The sequence below is a fragment of the Kwoniella europaea genome, chromosome 1 (genome assembly GCF_036810445.1).
Source record: "Kwoniella europaea PYCC6329 chromosome 1, complete sequence".
NCBI classification, from domain to species: Eukaryota; Fungi; Basidiomycota; class Tremellomycetes; order Tremellales; family Cryptococcaceae; genus Kwoniella; species Kwoniella europaea.
In genome coordinates, this window is record NC_089487.1 from 1,887,464 (window position 1) to 1,905,086 (window position 17,623).

At 45.1% G+C, this 17,623-nt stretch overlaps 5 protein-coding genes across 5 annotated transcripts; 2 read left to right on the forward strand and 3 right to left on the reverse strand.

Annotated features, from left to right (window-relative positions):
* Positions 1 to 386: 386 nt before the first annotated feature.
* V865_000712 (dihydropyrimidinase) lies at positions 387 to 2,284 on the forward strand (the record flags this gene model as incomplete). The annotated part of the gene is made up of 7 exons (XM_066224541.1): positions 387 to 446; positions 499 to 612; positions 665 to 961; positions 1,026 to 1,417; positions 1,506 to 1,822; positions 1,894 to 2,161; positions 2,230 to 2,284. 7 exons carry the CDS (start codon positions 387 to 389, stop codon positions 2,282 to 2,284), a joined length of 1,503 nt encoding a protein of 500 aa, XP_066080638.1.
* Positions 2,285 to 2,765: 481 nt separating this feature from the next.
* V865_000713 (uncharacterized protein) lies at positions 2,766 to 4,943 on the reverse strand (the record flags this gene model as incomplete). Its single annotated transcript, XM_066224542.1, has 10 exons — positions 2,766 to 2,986; positions 3,064 to 3,411; positions 3,475 to 3,559; positions 3,634 to 3,800; positions 3,858 to 3,928; positions 3,991 to 4,190; positions 4,263 to 4,332; positions 4,400 to 4,567; positions 4,644 to 4,669; positions 4,725 to 4,943. The coding sequence occupies 10 exons, from the start codon at positions 4,941 to 4,943 to the stop codon at positions 2,766 to 2,768; spliced, it is 1,575 nt and encodes a 524-aa protein (XP_066080639.1).
* Positions 4,944 to 7,973: 3,030 nt separating this feature from the next.
* Positions 7,974 to 12,139, reverse strand: V865_000714 (uncharacterized protein; the record flags this gene model as incomplete). Its single annotated transcript, XM_066224543.1, has 8 exons — positions 7,974 to 8,752; positions 8,811 to 9,374; positions 9,464 to 9,729; positions 9,798 to 10,031; positions 10,097 to 10,680; positions 10,742 to 10,812; positions 10,870 to 11,457; positions 11,728 to 12,139. The coding sequence occupies 8 exons, from the start codon at positions 12,137 to 12,139 to the stop codon at positions 7,974 to 7,976; spliced, it is 3,498 nt and encodes a 1,165-aa protein (XP_066080640.1).
* A 224-nt stretch (positions 12,140 to 12,363) lies between these two features.
* Positions 12,364 to 14,012, forward strand: V865_000715 (uncharacterized protein; the record flags this gene model as incomplete). The annotated part of the gene is made up of 2 exons (XM_066224544.1): positions 12,364 to 13,170; positions 13,269 to 14,012. 2 exons carry the CDS (start codon positions 12,364 to 12,366, stop codon positions 14,010 to 14,012), a joined length of 1,551 nt encoding a protein of 516 aa, XP_066080641.1.
* A 372-nt stretch (positions 14,013 to 14,384) lies between these two features.
* On the reverse strand, positions 14,385 to 17,301 carry V865_000716 (uncharacterized protein; the record flags this gene model as incomplete). The annotated part of the gene is made up of 12 exons (XM_066224545.1): positions 14,385 to 14,487; positions 14,549 to 14,598; positions 14,663 to 15,023; positions 15,112 to 15,125; positions 15,203 to 15,404; positions 15,476 to 15,568; positions 15,719 to 15,976; positions 16,110 to 16,334; positions 16,408 to 16,836; positions 16,948 to 17,030; positions 17,108 to 17,221; positions 17,290 to 17,301. The coding sequence occupies 12 exons, from the start codon at positions 17,299 to 17,301 to the stop codon at positions 14,385 to 14,387; spliced, it is 1,944 nt and encodes a 647-aa protein (XP_066080642.1).
* Between the last annotated feature and the right edge of the window lie 322 nt (positions 17,302 to 17,623).

A 17,623-nucleotide genomic window follows, 5' to 3' on the forward strand; every position in this document is an offset into this window, starting at 1 on the left:
TTTCATTGGAGATATTTGCCTAATTCATGATGATCTACACGTACAGTAGAGACGGTACAGCAGAGTATTGGCGAATGGAAGCGGAAAACATTGGTCGTGATTGGCGATTTTGCTACCTCCAATGTGATAACCGATTTGGCCGCTCACTAGATCACGGCAAAACCATCGGCCTACAATTTATTTACTGGGAGCGTCACAACCAAAGATTGGCCGGGTCCCGATTGAAAGATAGCTCGGGTAAGTCATGCAACTGCATAGACAGGTAGTCAACACGTAGAGGTCGGTAGGCTATGATGTGAGTGTATCATGAAAGTCAATCAATCACCTGAATTTGTAACGACGAGTCTCGAATATTGCTTTCAAAGAAACGCAAATTATTATCCATCATGACCAACCCATTCCTTTTCGACCTTGTTATCAAGAACGGTATTGTAGTGACTGCTGCTGTGAGTTAATCTATCCCATGCGGCCCTAATCGCCTTGCTGACTTTTGGACAGGACCAAGTCGCTTGTGATATTGGTGTGAAAAATGGAGTAGTAGTGTGTTTAGGAAAAGATTTACCTTATACCTCTGACTGCGAGGTCATCGATGCGGAGGGAGGATTTGTGACTGTGAGTTGAGCTGCACTGTCACAAGATAGAACCCTGTTGATACGTTTATCAGCCTGGAGGAGTGGACTCCCATGTACACATCGGCCAGTCCGCTTCAGGAGCCAAGTCAGCTGATAACTGGACAACCGGAACCCGCGGAGCTATCTCTGGAGGAACTACAACGGTGATTGCGTTTGCAGTTCAGGCTAAAGGGGAACAGGTCATGCCTGCCATAGAAGCATATTACGAGCTATCCAAAGACAAGACATACACGGATTACAGTTTTCACGCTATTATCAGTGACCCAACGGAAGATGTGGTGAAGACGGAAATACCCAAGATGATTGATTTTGGTGTTACTAGTGTAAAGGTGAGTAACCAGATAGCCTCGGATCGAACAGGACGATCTGCTAATCGATATATCGGATTCACAGATTTACATGACATACCCTTTGCTCAAGCTGAACGACCGACAAGTACTCGACATCCTCTGTGCAGCTCGACGAACAGGTGTGACAACGATGGTTCATGCTGAAAACGCGGATATAATCGACTGGATGACTGAGAATCTCATCCAACGCGGGATGGTCGAGCCTTGGCATCATGGTACATCACGTCCACCACTGGTAGAAACGGAAGCGACCAACCGAGCTATCTGCTTATCTGAGGTGGTTGACGCTCCCATGCTCATCGTTCATGTCTCTTCGAGGGAAGCTACTGCTCATATCCGAAAGGCTCAGACTCAAGGTCTACCAATCTACTCTGAAACTTGTCCGCATTATGCTCTTTTGACTGCTGAGAAGATGCAGGCGCCAGGATTTGAGGGGTGAGTGGCATTGGCTGTTTCATCTCCTTAGAAGGTGATTGACCTGAACCACACGGCTGACTTTGACTTTGGGTTACAATATCAATAGCGCCAAATGTGTTTGCGCTCCTCCTTTACGTTCAGATCCAAAAGAACGAGAAGTCATCTGGGAAGGTCTGGCGAATGGTACATTTACGGTGTTCTCCTCGGACCACGCCCCGACCAACTACTACGACGCTCAGGGTAAACAGCTCGGATTGAAAGATCCTGTCAAAAATCCCAGAGGTCATTTCAAACACATCCCGAATGGGTTACCTGGTGTATGTACCCGAACACCCTTACTGTGGTCTGAAGGAGTCTTGAAAGGCAGGATATCTCCCCAGAAATTTGTCGAATTGAACTCGACTAACGCAGCCAAATTGTATGGTGAGTTTGAGAGAGATACGGACCGCTTTTTGAATAATCCGTGTACCATACTGACTGTGATGTATAATTAGGACTGTATCCCAAGAAAGGAACTATCGCACCTGGCTCAGATGCTGATTTTATCATCTGGAGATCTCAATCTGCGCGAAAGCCGGTGACCATCAAGCAGACAGATTTACATCATGGTGCCGATTACACCCCTTATGAGGGGATGGAGATACTAGACTGGCCCAAGACGGTCATACTCAGAGGTAAAGTCTCATATGATGGGGAAACGAACACGGTGTTGAATCAAGTGGGAGATGGACAATATCTGAAGAGAGGTTTCAGTACTCTTCCGTAAGTCCACCTCATTATCGTCTGCTACGCTTCTGCGTGTACTGATATGAATTTGTCCATCCTGATAGGGGTCCTCGAGGTCATTCCGCCGCTTGGATCAATGGATTTAACCCACATGAGTAGAATAGTGCTCGTTGTTTTCAATAGAGATAGTTACCCTGGGGTACCTGATATTACAAATGCATTGCATAGCATCAATCGATGTATGGGCACCATGATGCAACGAAGATACATGTGTACGAATGTGCACCAGCTGCCTAACCCCGTTGTAGTCTTATTCGCATGCTGCATCGTTACGAGATGAAGCCGGCTCGGGACATTGTCCATAGCCCATGCTCGTTATTGGAGAATCAGTCACTTCTCCTGGGAAGAGCTGGGCGTATTATGTGAAGTCCGTTTCATCGCCATTCATCGATTTCATCATCGTGTACAAATGAAAATCACAAAAAGTAAAAGTCTAAGTTGAATCAAGTGAAGGCCGTAACACTATAAAAGCTATGTATAGTCTGGATAACATCCTACATCGTATCATGACATACCACCCATGATTTCAGTATCGCACTCTTCGAAGTTTGTATCCACGAACGCAGAATCTCATTGGTGTCTACGCTGAAACACCAGCGGGTCGATTATTTCTTTGCGCCACTTCGGCACCAAGGTCAACGTCATCTTGCAAAACCTCGTCTCTCTCTTTCCCAACTTTACGTCTGAGCGCCATGATTCTTCGGGTTTCTTTCTCACTAGTGTACGTCATGAACCAATTAACTACGACCATACCCATAGCACCAATCGTCAAAGCCGCACAGACGATGAATGGGATGCTGTCTGCAAATCGATGGGCCATTATTCCCCTATCAGCATCACCCTTAGAGTACAGAGATGACATAGTGAATTCCACTTACATCTTGGACCATATTGACTTCTGAAGATTTGAGCTGACCACAAACCTGCCACCTGACCTGCGCCAGTTAGCCAAGCCATGGCGAAGGCTGCGTCGGTGGTTCCTTTCAGAGATTGGCAACGCCAAGGAATGAAGGATTGATAGGAAGCACTGGCGAAGACCTGCATCACACAGATGATGGCGTACAAAGCACCTATGCTTCTTACATAGGCTAGACAGAACATTCCTGCCGTGTAGATCGATAGTGTGGTGAGGAGATAAAGAGGTCTGGGAATCATTGTCAACCTGTCGGCAAGCATGTTACCGCCGATACCACCGATCCAGTAAAGCGCAGCGGGAGGTATGTTCACTGGAGAATACGATTCGAGGTTAACGTCCTTGCTCCTCCATGTCTGATGACAAATAGACTTACAAAGTTGAGCGGATGCGGTCGAGCTGAAACCGAGGTTACTGATGATAGTAGGGAGCCAGAAAGTCATACCGAGATTACCAGTGTTCTGGTCAGCGCATAAAAGCGGGTAAGCCCATGGTAAACTGAATCAGACAAGACAGGTGATATACGCAAACTCACGTAAATGACGATCATGGTAGCGAACGTGAGATTGATTGGGTCTTTGAAAGCATCCTTTAGCTCTTTGAAGTCGAAATTCTTGTCGTTGGATCGAGAGGAACCAGCAGGGAGTCGACCGACGATCCATTGCTGTTCTTGTGGAGTGAGCCATTTGCAGTCTTCTGGGACTGGTTGCGCAATCAGGTCAGTTAGACTACTACAGCCGGACAAGGAGCAGGACTTACAATCGGGCATCCAAAAGTACAGTATGGCCAATAAGACCAATCCCAAGAGACCGTTGATGATGTATGTCCATCTACCCCACAGAACATCAGCATCTGTGAGATGGCGACTGTCTTGACCCGCAAAGGGACTTACTGCCAACCACCAAGTTTACCATGACCATCAATGTAGCTCAGACCATAGGTCTCAAGTGCAACAAAGATGTTACAGAAGTTGAACATCGCAGAGATAGCGGCGATACGAGGACCGATCTCATCTGGTCGATAGTAATATGTCAGGTGGAGATAAGCACCGGGAGCCATACCAGCTTCGAACAGACCCAAAAATGCTCGTGCCTATGGACCAAGACGGTACGACCCAGCTAGGGTTAGTTGAGATTGTATCGGAATGAGTATGAGTGGACTGACAGTGAGAAGACCAGCAGCGTTGAAAGCGGCGGCATGGCAGATAGCAGCGATAGACCAAAGAGCCACGATTCTGTAGACAACCAATAAGCAATTATCCTCAAGACTGGTGATTTGGTGTAAGAAACAAGATTGCTCACCTCATGTAGTGCCACCTTGGGGTGGTACGTTTGAAGAGTAAATTAGAAGGGAGTTCACCAAGAGCATAGAAAAGCGTAAAGGTAGTAGAAGCATAAGAGTATTGATTACTTGACATGTGAAGCTGATTCAAGATGTTGGTTGGTGAACCCTTGTTCATGGTTTTCACACTGAAGGTTTCAGTACCAGTAAACAGCAAGTCAGTCAATTGCCACTGATGCCTTCGAAGACCGAAGTTTTACTGACTAAGAAATGGCACCACCATCCATACCCTACAGGCCAAAGTCAGCCCTGATCGTACACTGTGATGAGATACGTAACACCTACTCTAAGGATATAGGTCAAAAGCAAGAATGGCATCAGCCTAAGATCGACTTTTCGTAGGATCTTTTGACCTTCCGAGTATGAAAACAATGTTCGTTGTCTCTGTTGTTCTTCGATCGTGGAAAGACCTCCCTCGGGGACTGCATTGACGGTATCGAGGAAAGCATCTTCCTTGGTAAGTTCGCTAGGTGTTTGAGCACCAGAGGATTTCGGTTCCGCCATCTTGCAAGCAATAGCTGAGTCAGGTAGATTGACTCGGAAGAAGCATGAGGGGATTACGTCTTAACCTTATATGCTTTATACTGTTTATATGATCTCTCATGAGGCTTGTGTATGTCTTGACCAATGATATGGTGAGAGATATGAGGAGTCAAAAGATAAGAGATTCAGGATCTACTGCATTATTAATTGGCCGTCGCCTTGCACAAGCATCTTCAGTTCGCCGATGGCATTCATGTGATGCAGGAGTTTCGCCGAAATGATGAAGATCTTTTATCCTGCAGCTGCCAGTCCGCTTTTGTGACTGTGATACGGTGCAGGATGACCGCAGCCGCCTGCACTTATAACCTCCTGGTCTTGGGCGGTGTCAGAGATAGCAGTCGTTGTGAGCATGATTGGATTGTATTTTGCCGGATGGTGTGCCTGCGTGTTAAAGCGCATGCGACTTCCAAACGGAGAGATCGAAAAAGTTAAGCGAACAATTTTTTCTGGACTTCCAAGTCAAGGGAGAAGGTCGATGGCAAAGGGCTGAGCATGATAGCACCTTCTGTGGAGTAACGAACTCACGCAGTGTGCTCAATCACATGAAGCTCATGACGTTCTTCCAAATCTGCAACGCTCGTAAGTTGCATGTTCTCGTGCGATTTTCGAGGCGTGGAACTTATCTCGCTGACATTGGTGAAAACCGTGTACTTCATGCAGCCATTCACATCGATATACATTGATCAAAGTCTATTCTAAACGTGCGGTATCAAACTTGGTCTCACACCTTATCCTCCTTAATCTATCTGCAAAATCAGGATCAACTGATAGTGATTCGTTCGGGGTTTCGTTCACTATGGACATTGATATCAGGATTAAAGCATGGGTCTGAAAAGCCTGTGTACTTACCAAAATGCAACCGGTATTGGGCGAATGCGCCCGAACCTCTCTACAATCCACTCGCGCATCCAGCGGCACAAGTGACATAGCACGCTGATACCGCCACCGCTGCTGAGATACCACCTCCGTAGTATCTTGAGCATCCAGCTATACATGCTGAGCACGTGAGCCTCTTGCTCGGCGAACCTTCGTTCTCTTTCTACAACATTAGAGTTCCCTCCTTTATGAGCTCGTAACAGTCAGCACTGTCGTAAGTGCTTAAGTCAAGACCAGTGGCGTTTTGAATTTGGTCAGCGTATTGGAAGCGCATAGACAATCACCTTCCGAGATACACTTGACAAGTACTTGGGCATCGGCCACATCATCTGCTGCTATCGCTTGGCGGCTCGACAACAACAATGTTGTCAAGAAAAGGGCCAGAAGGCTGGACGCACGTCGGATCCCAAGCATCTTGATTAACGTCACGCTGCCAGCGGTATATGTTGTAGACAAATTTGGGTAAGGTGATGAAAAATATGAATGTCTCGATCCAAGTATACTGCCTGAGGGAGATGATCGGCTTGAGTTCGTGGTCGAGGGTGTAGTAGTTGTTGTTGCAACCTCGATAGACCTCGATTTTCTTCAACATGGACAGCGTAGTCTCTGCGATAATGGATGGATGGTTGAATGTTAGAAGTGCGGTATATATATGTGCTTGGTGATCTGTATGTGACTTGGTCTGGGGTCGCTTTGAACAAAGAAGAGGAAAAGGCATGGATACTGCTCAATGTCATCATCTCCTGTGTGATATTGTTGACTGCATGGTCCATTCATAGGGCAAGGCGTCCTTTCGGCCGATGATCACTGTGGCTGTGGGAACGAACTGTCACTAGTTTCGGTTTCTTCGCGTTTAAGGATGTTTCGGAGACTCAGGCACACAGTCGACCTCCTTTCAAGCCGCATGTGCAAATTAGCGGAGTTGGATGTTTCCAGTTCAAACTATCGCATCGACCTGGCCTATTGGACAACTTCCGTGTTCCAGATGCGGCCAAATTGTCAGCCACAATGAGAGGAGCATCGGAATTGATTTGATCGATAGGAGAGATATTTGCACAATTCCGCAATGCCGCAATGCGAAACTCTCCGAGGCGAGGAGTACAGTAAGAACACTAGCAATGATGCACAAGAGTAAAAGTGTTTGATTTGGCATTCAGGACATGCGTCATCTGCATCCGGTGAGCTGATTCCAGCCGTCTTTGATCAGAATCCAGGACAACACATGAATTTCAAGTGAAGCGCTGTCTCGCGTAGCGGATCAGCGCAAGGATGACTTATCAAACCATTTATCTTGCCGGAAGAGATGTTGTGAAATCTGTCTTTCGCTTCCGCCGGACTGCTAGAGTCCACTCCGCATGGACGCGCCAGAATGGGAAACCACTAAACACATCGCTCAGGTTCTCCTTGTCTCAGCACGCATCGCTTGCTCCAAACGGGTAGCAATTGGGACGAGCATTCTTGCGATGCAACTCTGCTCAAGTCTACTTCAGGCCCGGTGAGACAAGAGGGGATGCGAAGTCTGCAAACGAATATTGGCTCCCTCGGACGGAGTTACAGACATAAAAGTGCCGCTTCATGCGGAGTTGTCGAAGGCATTTTCCTTCGATTATATTCGAAAGCTAAAAATTCAACTTGTGCATCGTGGCTCGTCTCGGCAGCGATTAGATTTTCAGGTTGTCGTGGAGAAAGGGGCTTAAGCCATCACGAGAGATGAAATCTGCGTCACAGCTTGAAAATTGTTGGCAAAAGGATGCTGCATGGTCATTCCATCTTACCGATAAAAGTGGGAGCATACAGGTGATCGTTTGCACCACGACCTGAGCGCTGAGGCGGAGCCAGACTGGAAAGTGGATAGTCCGTGAATTATTCACCCATTGGCACAAAAGACAATTGCATCGAGATATTCACCAATGATTTGTGTGCTCGTTTTAAGCCCCGAATGGTGATCTGTATGAACATCACTCTTTGGGTTAGCTGGAGTCTGATGGATCTGTCCGTACCATGTTTCCAGCCACTGTCTTTCTCCTTCGCCAATATAGATTTTGGAGCTCTACGCTTGATATGAACACTCGACCTCCAATCCACCTTCGTCTCACCATCGGCGCTCCACGTATATCACTTGATACTAAGCAATTTCAAACGTTCCAAACCCTTGATCCCACCCTTATTCTGCGTCGAGTCGGTTTCCATCCCTCCATTTTTCAACAACCACAGATCCTTTACTGCACTCTCAGCATGTTGTCTAACAACTTCATCATCGTCGAATTTCTGGACATATCCAATGATGTTTATCGCTCTTTCTATAAATGCATTTGAGAATCCATCTTCTTCCCCTCCTTCCTTTTCCCTGTCTGACGATAATCTTAGGTCGATTGGTGAATAAGTTGAAACCTTTATATCAATCCCATCTGATCCATTAATCTGATCATTTTTCTCAGCAGAATTCATAAACCTGACGAATAGGATCACTCGGATCGACCAGTTAAATACGCTCAATGCTGCTCTTCGTAACGCTGGATGTTTCCCATCTTCTTTCTTGGTAGGTTCTTCATCAACAATTCGAGGTTTGACCGGTTCAGTCGGTATTGATTCTTCAGGTTCAGGGATGGGTTCGTCATCGACAAGTTGAATCAATTTCGATTTACCCCATTGCAATTTAGGTAGATCAGAATCTCGGTCAGGCTGTTGGGCTTGAGGTCGGAAAGGTGATGAGGCTACCGATTCAATTTGTACCAGATCTAGAGTACCTTCTCCCAATTCAGATGCCCATGGAAGGATGCTGAACGGAGATACTCTTGCACAGGTAGAGAGAATGGATAGTGCCGAACTTCGTATGACAGTTGGAAGAGAGGTCGTAGGGTAAATAGTCATAAGAGGAGGGACGATGTCGTTGGCTATGTCAACAAGAGTCAGCGACTGGACGATCGAACGAAAGGTTGGCAAGTGACTGACCATATTGTCCAAGAGCATCTCCAGTCCTCTCCACTACCTGATCGATAGCTTCAGCAAGACGAAGCGCCCTTTCCACCATGTCCGTTTGATCTTTCTTTCCAGCGACTTTGAGGCTTTCTAACCCCGCGGTATATTTGCCGATCAGAGCTGTAAATACATCTCTACCTAGTGCATCTACCATACCGCTCAACCCTTTGATGGCCGATAAGTAGATAAACGAGTCTTTATCGTCCAGGTGCTTGACGTAGATATCTAGTATGTTTGGTGTTAATGAATTATCGAAAGAAGGTGAAAAGACTAGATCTTTCAGCATAGTCAATCCATGCGCTTTGACTGGGAGAGTAACATCGTTGATCAAAGTCGTTGCTTGGTTGTACTTCTCAAGCGAAGCTTGCTTGGGATCAACAGCTTGAGATGAAGGTGACGGTTGTCGATGTGATAGCAGGAGCTGAGCTTCTCGAGCTGCGTTGCGGATGGATACCGACGGGGATCGAAGCGATAATACATCAAGATGAGAGAGTATAGGATGGAGTATGGCGAGATCGTCTTTGAGCTGCCCTTCGCCTAAGGAGTGTTAGATCAGCTACATCATTCATTTGACACTATATTGTACTAGGTGAGGTCATGTAACAAGGTTGTTCAACTCAACTCACCTTCGAGAGATGCAAGTAGTTGACAGGCAACTTCGATCAAACCCCTCTTCCCATCAGGTGCAACATCATCGTCTACTATTTCTTCACCTTTCACTTCGACAATCAGTGGTTTCTCACTTCCGGTTTCTACGTGTTCATCATCGAGTGATTGCACTTGGTCATTGAGTACTCTCTCTACGAATCCTAATACCTGAGACGGTTTAGCAAATAGCTGAGAGCCAAGTTTCTTCATCATCTGAATAGTGAGCTGTAAATTGCTCAATGCACTATATACAATTCATGTCAGCTGAATTCCTTCATGACCAGGGTATTGGTAACTTGAGACACAGCTTACTCTAACGAAGGTTCAGTCTCCGTAGCCAACTTGATTCTCCAAGAGTCTAATGATTTGAGTATGACCTCGCTGGCGATATCAGGTCGATCTAGCGATTCAATCAATTGGCACAACAGCTGGGAATCAGGGTATGTATGTTGCTGAGATAGGAATTGGGTGAGGATATCGTCTTCTTTCGTAGTCTGACCTGAATTGATGACAGGTAACACAATTTCAGATTCGTCTGCCGTAGCTCTGCTTGAATAAACAGATAATCAGTATTACGATGGACAGAGGAACGTTTGAAATGAAGAACTTACCGCGAAGCTACAAGTTTGACTCCTTCGCCTTCTTTCTCCCATTGTAGTCTGACAGCTTCCCCTTCAATACTATCTTTTCCCCATCCACTTCCATTCTCGGCAATTGCCCAGATACCCTTCACTCCAGCTTCTTCACTAACGCTTTTACCCCAGCTTATCAAGAGCGACTGAACGCCTTCTTCTAGAGAACTCTGTGATGACTTTTCTTTAATGTGTTTATGTTCGTTCCGTTCGCGTTGCAAGAAAGTATGAAGTGAGAATAAAGGTGGTAAGATGGACCCCACGAGGAAATCGGCGAATTCAGGTGAAGTCGGATTATGCAATAACAGTAATCGCATGTTCTGTACTGAACGTTGGATCGCTTCCCATGTCGTTACTACCTGTTTATCTTTGTTGGTGGGTAGTTTAGGATACCAAGGTGAATGTAGCTTGTTGTTCAACCAGTCTCCAATCAAAGGTCGATTAGATGCCCATAATCGCTGGATACAGTAACATGCGGTATTGACGTATGCCACGGGGAGATGTGAATGACTAGTCAATGGGATCATGGCAAATAGCTCGGATAGTAACCAGGGGTAGTATATCTACAACAGGCTTCCGTCAGCAATGTTGATAATAAAGTCCAAGAGGAGATGATTAACCTACTTCAGGAGTGACTTGACGAGGTGTTCTGATGAGAACATTGAATATATGATCGAGTCTTTGACCTTCGATTGCTATCCAGCGGTTGTCAGCACTTGAGATATTAGGTGAAGAAGGTCTTTCGAGCTTACAAGTAACATCATCTGTCTTGGCCATCTCCCCTAAAACATTTTCCATCAATCCTCTTACTCCACCTGGTCTCCTCACTTGAGCGGTTAGCAACCCATTTATGATTTCTTTTGGATACTTTGGCCATACCCTGACCCATCCGTTGGGCTTTACGCCTTCTTTACTTCCCTGCACCAGCAACTTCAGCACATTGACTAGTGTCGATATGGCATGACCTGGCGACAATGACATCAAAGCTTTGATAAATTCCGATCGTAGACTCGCATAGGTTTCAGATGGTATAGATGGTGTATAAGCTATGATCAATGTCGACAAGAAGATCGGTATGAGATGGGAAGAGAGTAATGTCTGTGTGATGGTCGTAGGTGGGGTGGGTGTTCTTGAACTTGGTCCCGCATCTGGTGTAGGTGGGACGCTCGTCTTTAATAACTTCAATAAAGATTCCAAAGCTTGAGATAGCGATTCGGCAGTTTTAGACAAGATGGTGGGTAAAGAATCGGCATAATGAGATGCGAGTGGTAACAAGTATGAGAAAGTCGTGTGAGATAACATCAACCGTATTAATCGCAAATCTGCTGTACCGAGTAAAACTGATTTGGGGGAGTTGAAATATCTCAAATCAGTACTCGCTCTTCTTTCTGATCTGAATAATTTAGGTAGAGGAAAGAGGGATTCAACAGAATAATATGAACTGCGTCTTCTCTTATGATATTGGGGATGAGGAATTGAAGGATGTTTGATGTTTGAGTGTGGAGATGAAGGTATGGAAGTTGAAATACTTCCTCTTCTCTTCTTTCTGCATTTCGATTTGGATTTATTCCTGCTTTGACGACGAGATGATTGATGATTGTTATACGTACAGTCTCTCTCGTTCAGAGCACCTGATCCTTCAGCGTCTCTCAACTCTTTTGGCCAGAATTCTTTCTCCAATATCGATTGGATCGATTGGATGATTGCAAAACATCTTTTCCCGACCACAAACACCAATTCATCCCTTCTTCTCTTCTTCAGCTCTTCGTCCGTCTGATCATGATCGGTCGATCGTTCCTGTTCATCCTCTGCACACCATTCCGGGGTTGACTTCCTCCATTCCTTAGGCAATGATTTGGAGCATGCTTTCAATCGCTGGATCAACTCAGTAGGGTTGGATGATAATGGTGTGGGTGGCTTCAACAAGACTTCTGCTGATTTCAGGAGATTCTTGAGAGTCGGACCTGTCGGAGTAGGAGAGGTGATACTGCCTGATGACCCCGTTGGTGTACGAGGAGGCATGTCCACTCTTGTCTAGAGATAGAATCGATTGATGTTGATGTCAAGAAGAAGAAGCGCAAAGGTGAAAGATTGATTTGTTTTTATCATTCAAATTGATTCCGTCGTCGTCTCTTGCTCTCTCTTTTCTACCCTCCCTCTCTTTTCTCTTTCCTCTTCCTCTTTTCTTCCTCCTATGTATAGTAATATCCATTCATCATATATACCCAAACGCAGTTCTGGTAGACATGCCCCCTAGACCGAAACAAAGAGTAGTGTCAACGTCATCGACAGGATCAACAGGATCGAATGGATCGACTCGACCCGACCCTTCCACTCCTATATCACAAATTGAGGTATTGTACAACACAGCCGTCCAATCCTTTGTCAGGCGCGACCACGTAAAGACTCAAGCTGTTCTATCTCGATTATTATCACTGTTGGATGGTCAGCAAAAGCAGACCGATACAAGAGGAAAGGAAAAATCAACTGCGTGGTACGACCTAGATTTGGATGGGGTGGTTGATGGGGAAGAGGTAGAACAAGTGGATGTGGATGAATGGATGATCAAAACATTGAAATTATCAATATCATCCCTCACTTCCTTATACACCGATCCACCCACTAAGACTACTACTTTACCTAAAGAAATCACCAACCTTCTCCCACCTACCACCCCAGACAAGCTATTGGATCACTTACTACAGTTGTGTAAAAAACATTTATCGTTGGAGATTTTACCACCTCAAATCATTTCGACTTTACTCCTCGCTTCACTCAAATTACGACCTTCACCTCCATCATTGGATTTCGCACATCGACTATCAGAAGATTGGCTCACAGCTTTACCCGATCAATTCATCGCTGCCATCTCTCCTCAGATAGGTAACAGGACAAAAGATGCTAAGAAAAGGAAGAGGGTGGAAAGTGCCAGAGAAGGGTACATGAAAGTGGTTGAGTTGTTCGTAGGTGAAGTGTTAAGCAGAGAAAGTGAATTTGAGATGGCGAGAGGGTTCTTGGATGGTGAGAATATATTGGGATCAAAGAGGAAAGAGGTGAGCCATTACCATCCTATCAACACTTCAGTAGTTGAACCAGGGAAAGAAGAACAGAAAGAAGAGCGGATTTTGCTAATTGCCTTGCTTGGTACTAGGCTTTATACAAACACCTTCGAACAGTACAAACCACTCCTCGAAATCAGATACCTACCCCTTCACCATCTTCATCCCTCGTCTTACCATCCTCTTCCTCTTCTTCCAGGTCCAGATCAGGAAGTAGCAGTACCACCTCGTCCAGTTCTAGTGAACGTACAGCTAGACCCAATCAGGTTCAACAACTGGGATTACAGAGTCAGAATAATCCTATTTTGAGTAGGGATAAAGGGAAGAGTAAAATTATGGCCAATGAATCAGAGGAAATAATGGGAACGGATAAGGACAAGGTCACTTCATCTGGATCTGGATCCGGATCGAAATCATCTATACTCAATAATAACCCTACAAGTGAATCATCAACTTCGAGATTTAAATTATCAAGAGAAAGAGATACTACTATGAATTCGAGAGTCTACCAACTCATCTTATCAATCTTCCCTTCCTCAATATCCCAAAAACTCGATTCCCTTCTAGGGAACAACCTCTCTTACTTCCTCTCTATACCTATTCCTCTAATTATCATTTTAACCCTTATCATCCGCCTTCGTCATCGTAATCAACGCAATAGGAATTCAAGCCTGTTACCCACCACGCAGAATGGTTTAGATGATGTTAGAACCAGATTGAGATTAGCGAGAATACGTCAGAGAGGTTGGTGGGGTTGGGTCATGTATTATTTGAATTGGTGGATAAATAAATTCGGAGGGGTGTGGAAACTGGGTACGACTATTACTTATTTGTAGATATCGGGAAAGGGAAATGATTATGGTGTTGTACGGCATCTCATGTATCAATTATACAACATCAATGAATATCCAGTGTTTTCCTGTTAGATTGAGAATCTCGTTCTTCAAGTTTGAACGGTTATATCATTCCGAAGTAGCGGTATATCACTACACTGATCTGGTCTATTCGACGAGGAGGGTGGTATTCGGAAAGATCGATCTTCAAATCAATCCATCTCACATAACAATAGATATACTAAATAAAATTGTATTTCATTTTCTTCTTATCTTCTTTTTCATCTCATCCAGCTAAAACAATATCCATCCATTCAATCCCATCAAAGTAAGGGATGATCATCCAGCTTCGACTCGATGTCTCATATCAATCGTCTATTTGATCAATTGCTTGATCTTCAAAGCGATCGAAGCAGAGTCCAAACCTTGATGACCGATTTGTTCACCCAAACCACCACATCCTTCTTTGTTGGTTCCCCTGTGTGCAAGTGAAGGTTATCAGCATCCATCTAATGTTAGAGGGAAGATAAGCCACTCACATGTAACCGTATCTTGGTCGAAGATCTCTTTCGAGTAACCAAGTACCGAACTGGATTCGCTCAAGATCAGCGATGTGATTGCAATGAGAGGTAAGAGCGAAATGCTCAACTCACCTTACTTCCCAGTCCAGTCTTCTGGTTCAAACTCTCAGCGACCAATACAAATTCGGTCTTTCCGATTTCCTTGATGACATCTTCATCGACGACGTTCAAGGTCGATTTGTTGATCAAACCAATGTCCAAACCTTCCTTTCTCAATCTGTCGACGGCATCCAAAGCTCGGTGCAAGATATCACCGTAGGAAACGACGTATCCCTTGGTTCCCTTTCGGATAATCTCATCTTTACCTGGTACGAACTTGTATGAAGAATCTTCGAAGAATCTCGATCCGTCTTCTTTGAGGATCCAAGGTACTTTGGATCGAGTTGAGAATACAAATCGGAGTCCTTTTTCGTAGAACACCTTGTCGATGATACTATATAAACAGTATGCATCGGTCAGTGAACAAGTATATGAGGTTCGATAGATGATGACAGAGATGGAAGATAGAAGATAACACTCACGCGTCCATTTGAGACTGTCGTCCCAACGCAGAAGGTATGACATTCTAAATTAGCTATGTATCTCATCGATCAAACGGAGTAGCCAACTCACACAATCGGCAGGGAAGTATAATCTAGTCTCATAAGCATCTTCCAGTCCATTGTCCAAGAAGAAGTTGTTGATACCGAAATGACAGGTGTTGTCGGCCATCTCATCAACACCAGAGTGTGAGAAGTGAGTCAAAACGTTGGCAAAGTTCAATCGAGCCATGGTGAGCTCGGAGATGATCATTTCAGAGAAGGCAGAGAAGGTACTATAGCATCAAGACGGACTGTCAACTCTGTGATCGTAACGATTGAAAGCTAATGCGGGGAGTAAACCTACCTGAATACACCGTATCGATCGGCTTTGAAAGCTCCCCATCCAGCAGCGGCAGAGAAGTTTCCTCGTTCCATGATACCGGATGAGAGGAATACCCTGTGGGGGAGAGAAGTGTCAGCATCAAGTCAAGTTGGTTGCAAGATGTTGTGTGAAAGTGATTGAATATATTACTTCTGTCATTGCTCAACCATCCCTCTTACAGGATATTATAGGAGATTGTATTGGGATATTTGAAACCAGACTCACTCGGGGTGTTTCTTATGAATAACATTCAACCCAGTCGATCCCTCCAAATCAGAATCGACCACCAAAACCTTCGACTTATTCTCGTCTTTCGAGGTCTTGTCCAAAACTCTTGAAACGGCTTCACCGAATTCGACTCGACAAGCACCCTTCTCTTTGGTACTTCCCGATAAGATGTCGGAGTAAGTGGAGGGTTGAATAGCTCGGAGGATGTTGGCACATTTGGGGTGTCGAGGGTCGAGGTATTCAATCGCTGGTTCGCTGTGGACAAGTCCATGACCAATTAGCAATGTGATCTCTCATATCATGGGCGTGTTACAGAGAAAGAGAGGGTATGGCACATGTATATATGGCATTACAAGGTCTAACCAATGAAGGTTGACGATCAACTCACACTTTGATAGCATCGTGAGCGTGAGAACTACCTTCGATACCCTTAATCTTAGGAGCCATAGGTCGGTGGACTACCACGGCAGCTGGACCTTTGTGGTTGAGAATCTCGACGATGGCAGGGTAGAGCGAATCGAGATCTTCACCATTAGCTTCGACGACCTTGAGTCCGTGGCCTTCGAGAGTCTTGGCGACGGTGTATCCCTTGAGGTATTCTGATGGGTGACCACTGATATCTCACATCACACGTCAGCGAGAAGTGATAGAAAATCGGATGCAGTGAGGATCAACGATAGACTCACGCAATGGTAACATCGTTATCATCGATGAACAACTTGACATTCAAATTCTGAGCGACAGCCAATCTAGCAGCTTCCGCATCATCACCCTCCTGTTGCGAACCATCTGAACCGAGCATAAACACCGTCTTGTCCTTTTCGGCAAGGGCAACACCATTGACCAAAGGCCACATGTGACCCAATCTACCTGAGGAGAACTTCACACCAGGTGTGAAACCCAATTCGGGATGACCAGGTAAGTGAGAGTAAGCTTCTCTGTAGTGCAATAATTGCTCGACAGGAAGTTGACCATCCAATACCGAGAGAAGGTATTGAGTGGCTACTCTGTGACCTGCCTCGTCGAAGAGGATGTCGACGTATTTGGATTTGTCGGTGTCTCCAAGTAAGAAGGAGAGGAGGATGACGACTTCCGGAATAGTGTCGAATGCACCACTGTGGGAGAAAGTGTATCAGTATTGCTGTATCGCCAATTGCAAGGATGATATTTTGGATATGACATAGGAAGAATGGGTCGTTGATCAGTTGATAGAAGGTGTTACTCACCCGGTGTGTCCAGCAAGTCCTCTGGCAGCACCAGTAGCAGTGAAGAAGACTACGACGTCCCTCAACAAAGAGATGTTGGCGATCTATTTTATCCACCACATCATCCAACTTGTCAGTATACGATGACACTCGTATAGTAAGGCAATCGAAGTATACTTACCAAACCATCTTTCTGTTCTTGCGTGAGTTTCTTATCCTTGGTAGGATCAAGGGGGAAAGGTTTGTATTTCTTGAGGTCGATGGGGAATTTCTCGAAATCCCAATCTTGAACTTTCTACTTGGTTGCGGTGCGTTAGCATCAATGTCTTTAGTGAGAGGTAGTAGATGGAGATGTTCACTCACGTTTTGCGACATGATGATAGTTTTTGATATGTATGTCCTAACTTACCAGCAAGGTATGTGTGTGATAAGTAGAAATTCAAAAGTGATATGAGATGAGGATGAGGAATGTGATATGTGGGAAATAAATAGTAAGATGTTGGTGGATACTCTGGTACTGCGTCATTCCACTCATTCCATTCCAGGGTAGTAGTGGGTCTATTCTTACCCTATCATTACCTACTCCTACTCCGACATCCAGCGACACATCATTGCTACTGTTCACACGCTATATGCATGCATCTATCTGTGCTACTCACACTCAGCAGGATTTGTAAGAAGAAAGGAGAGGATCACA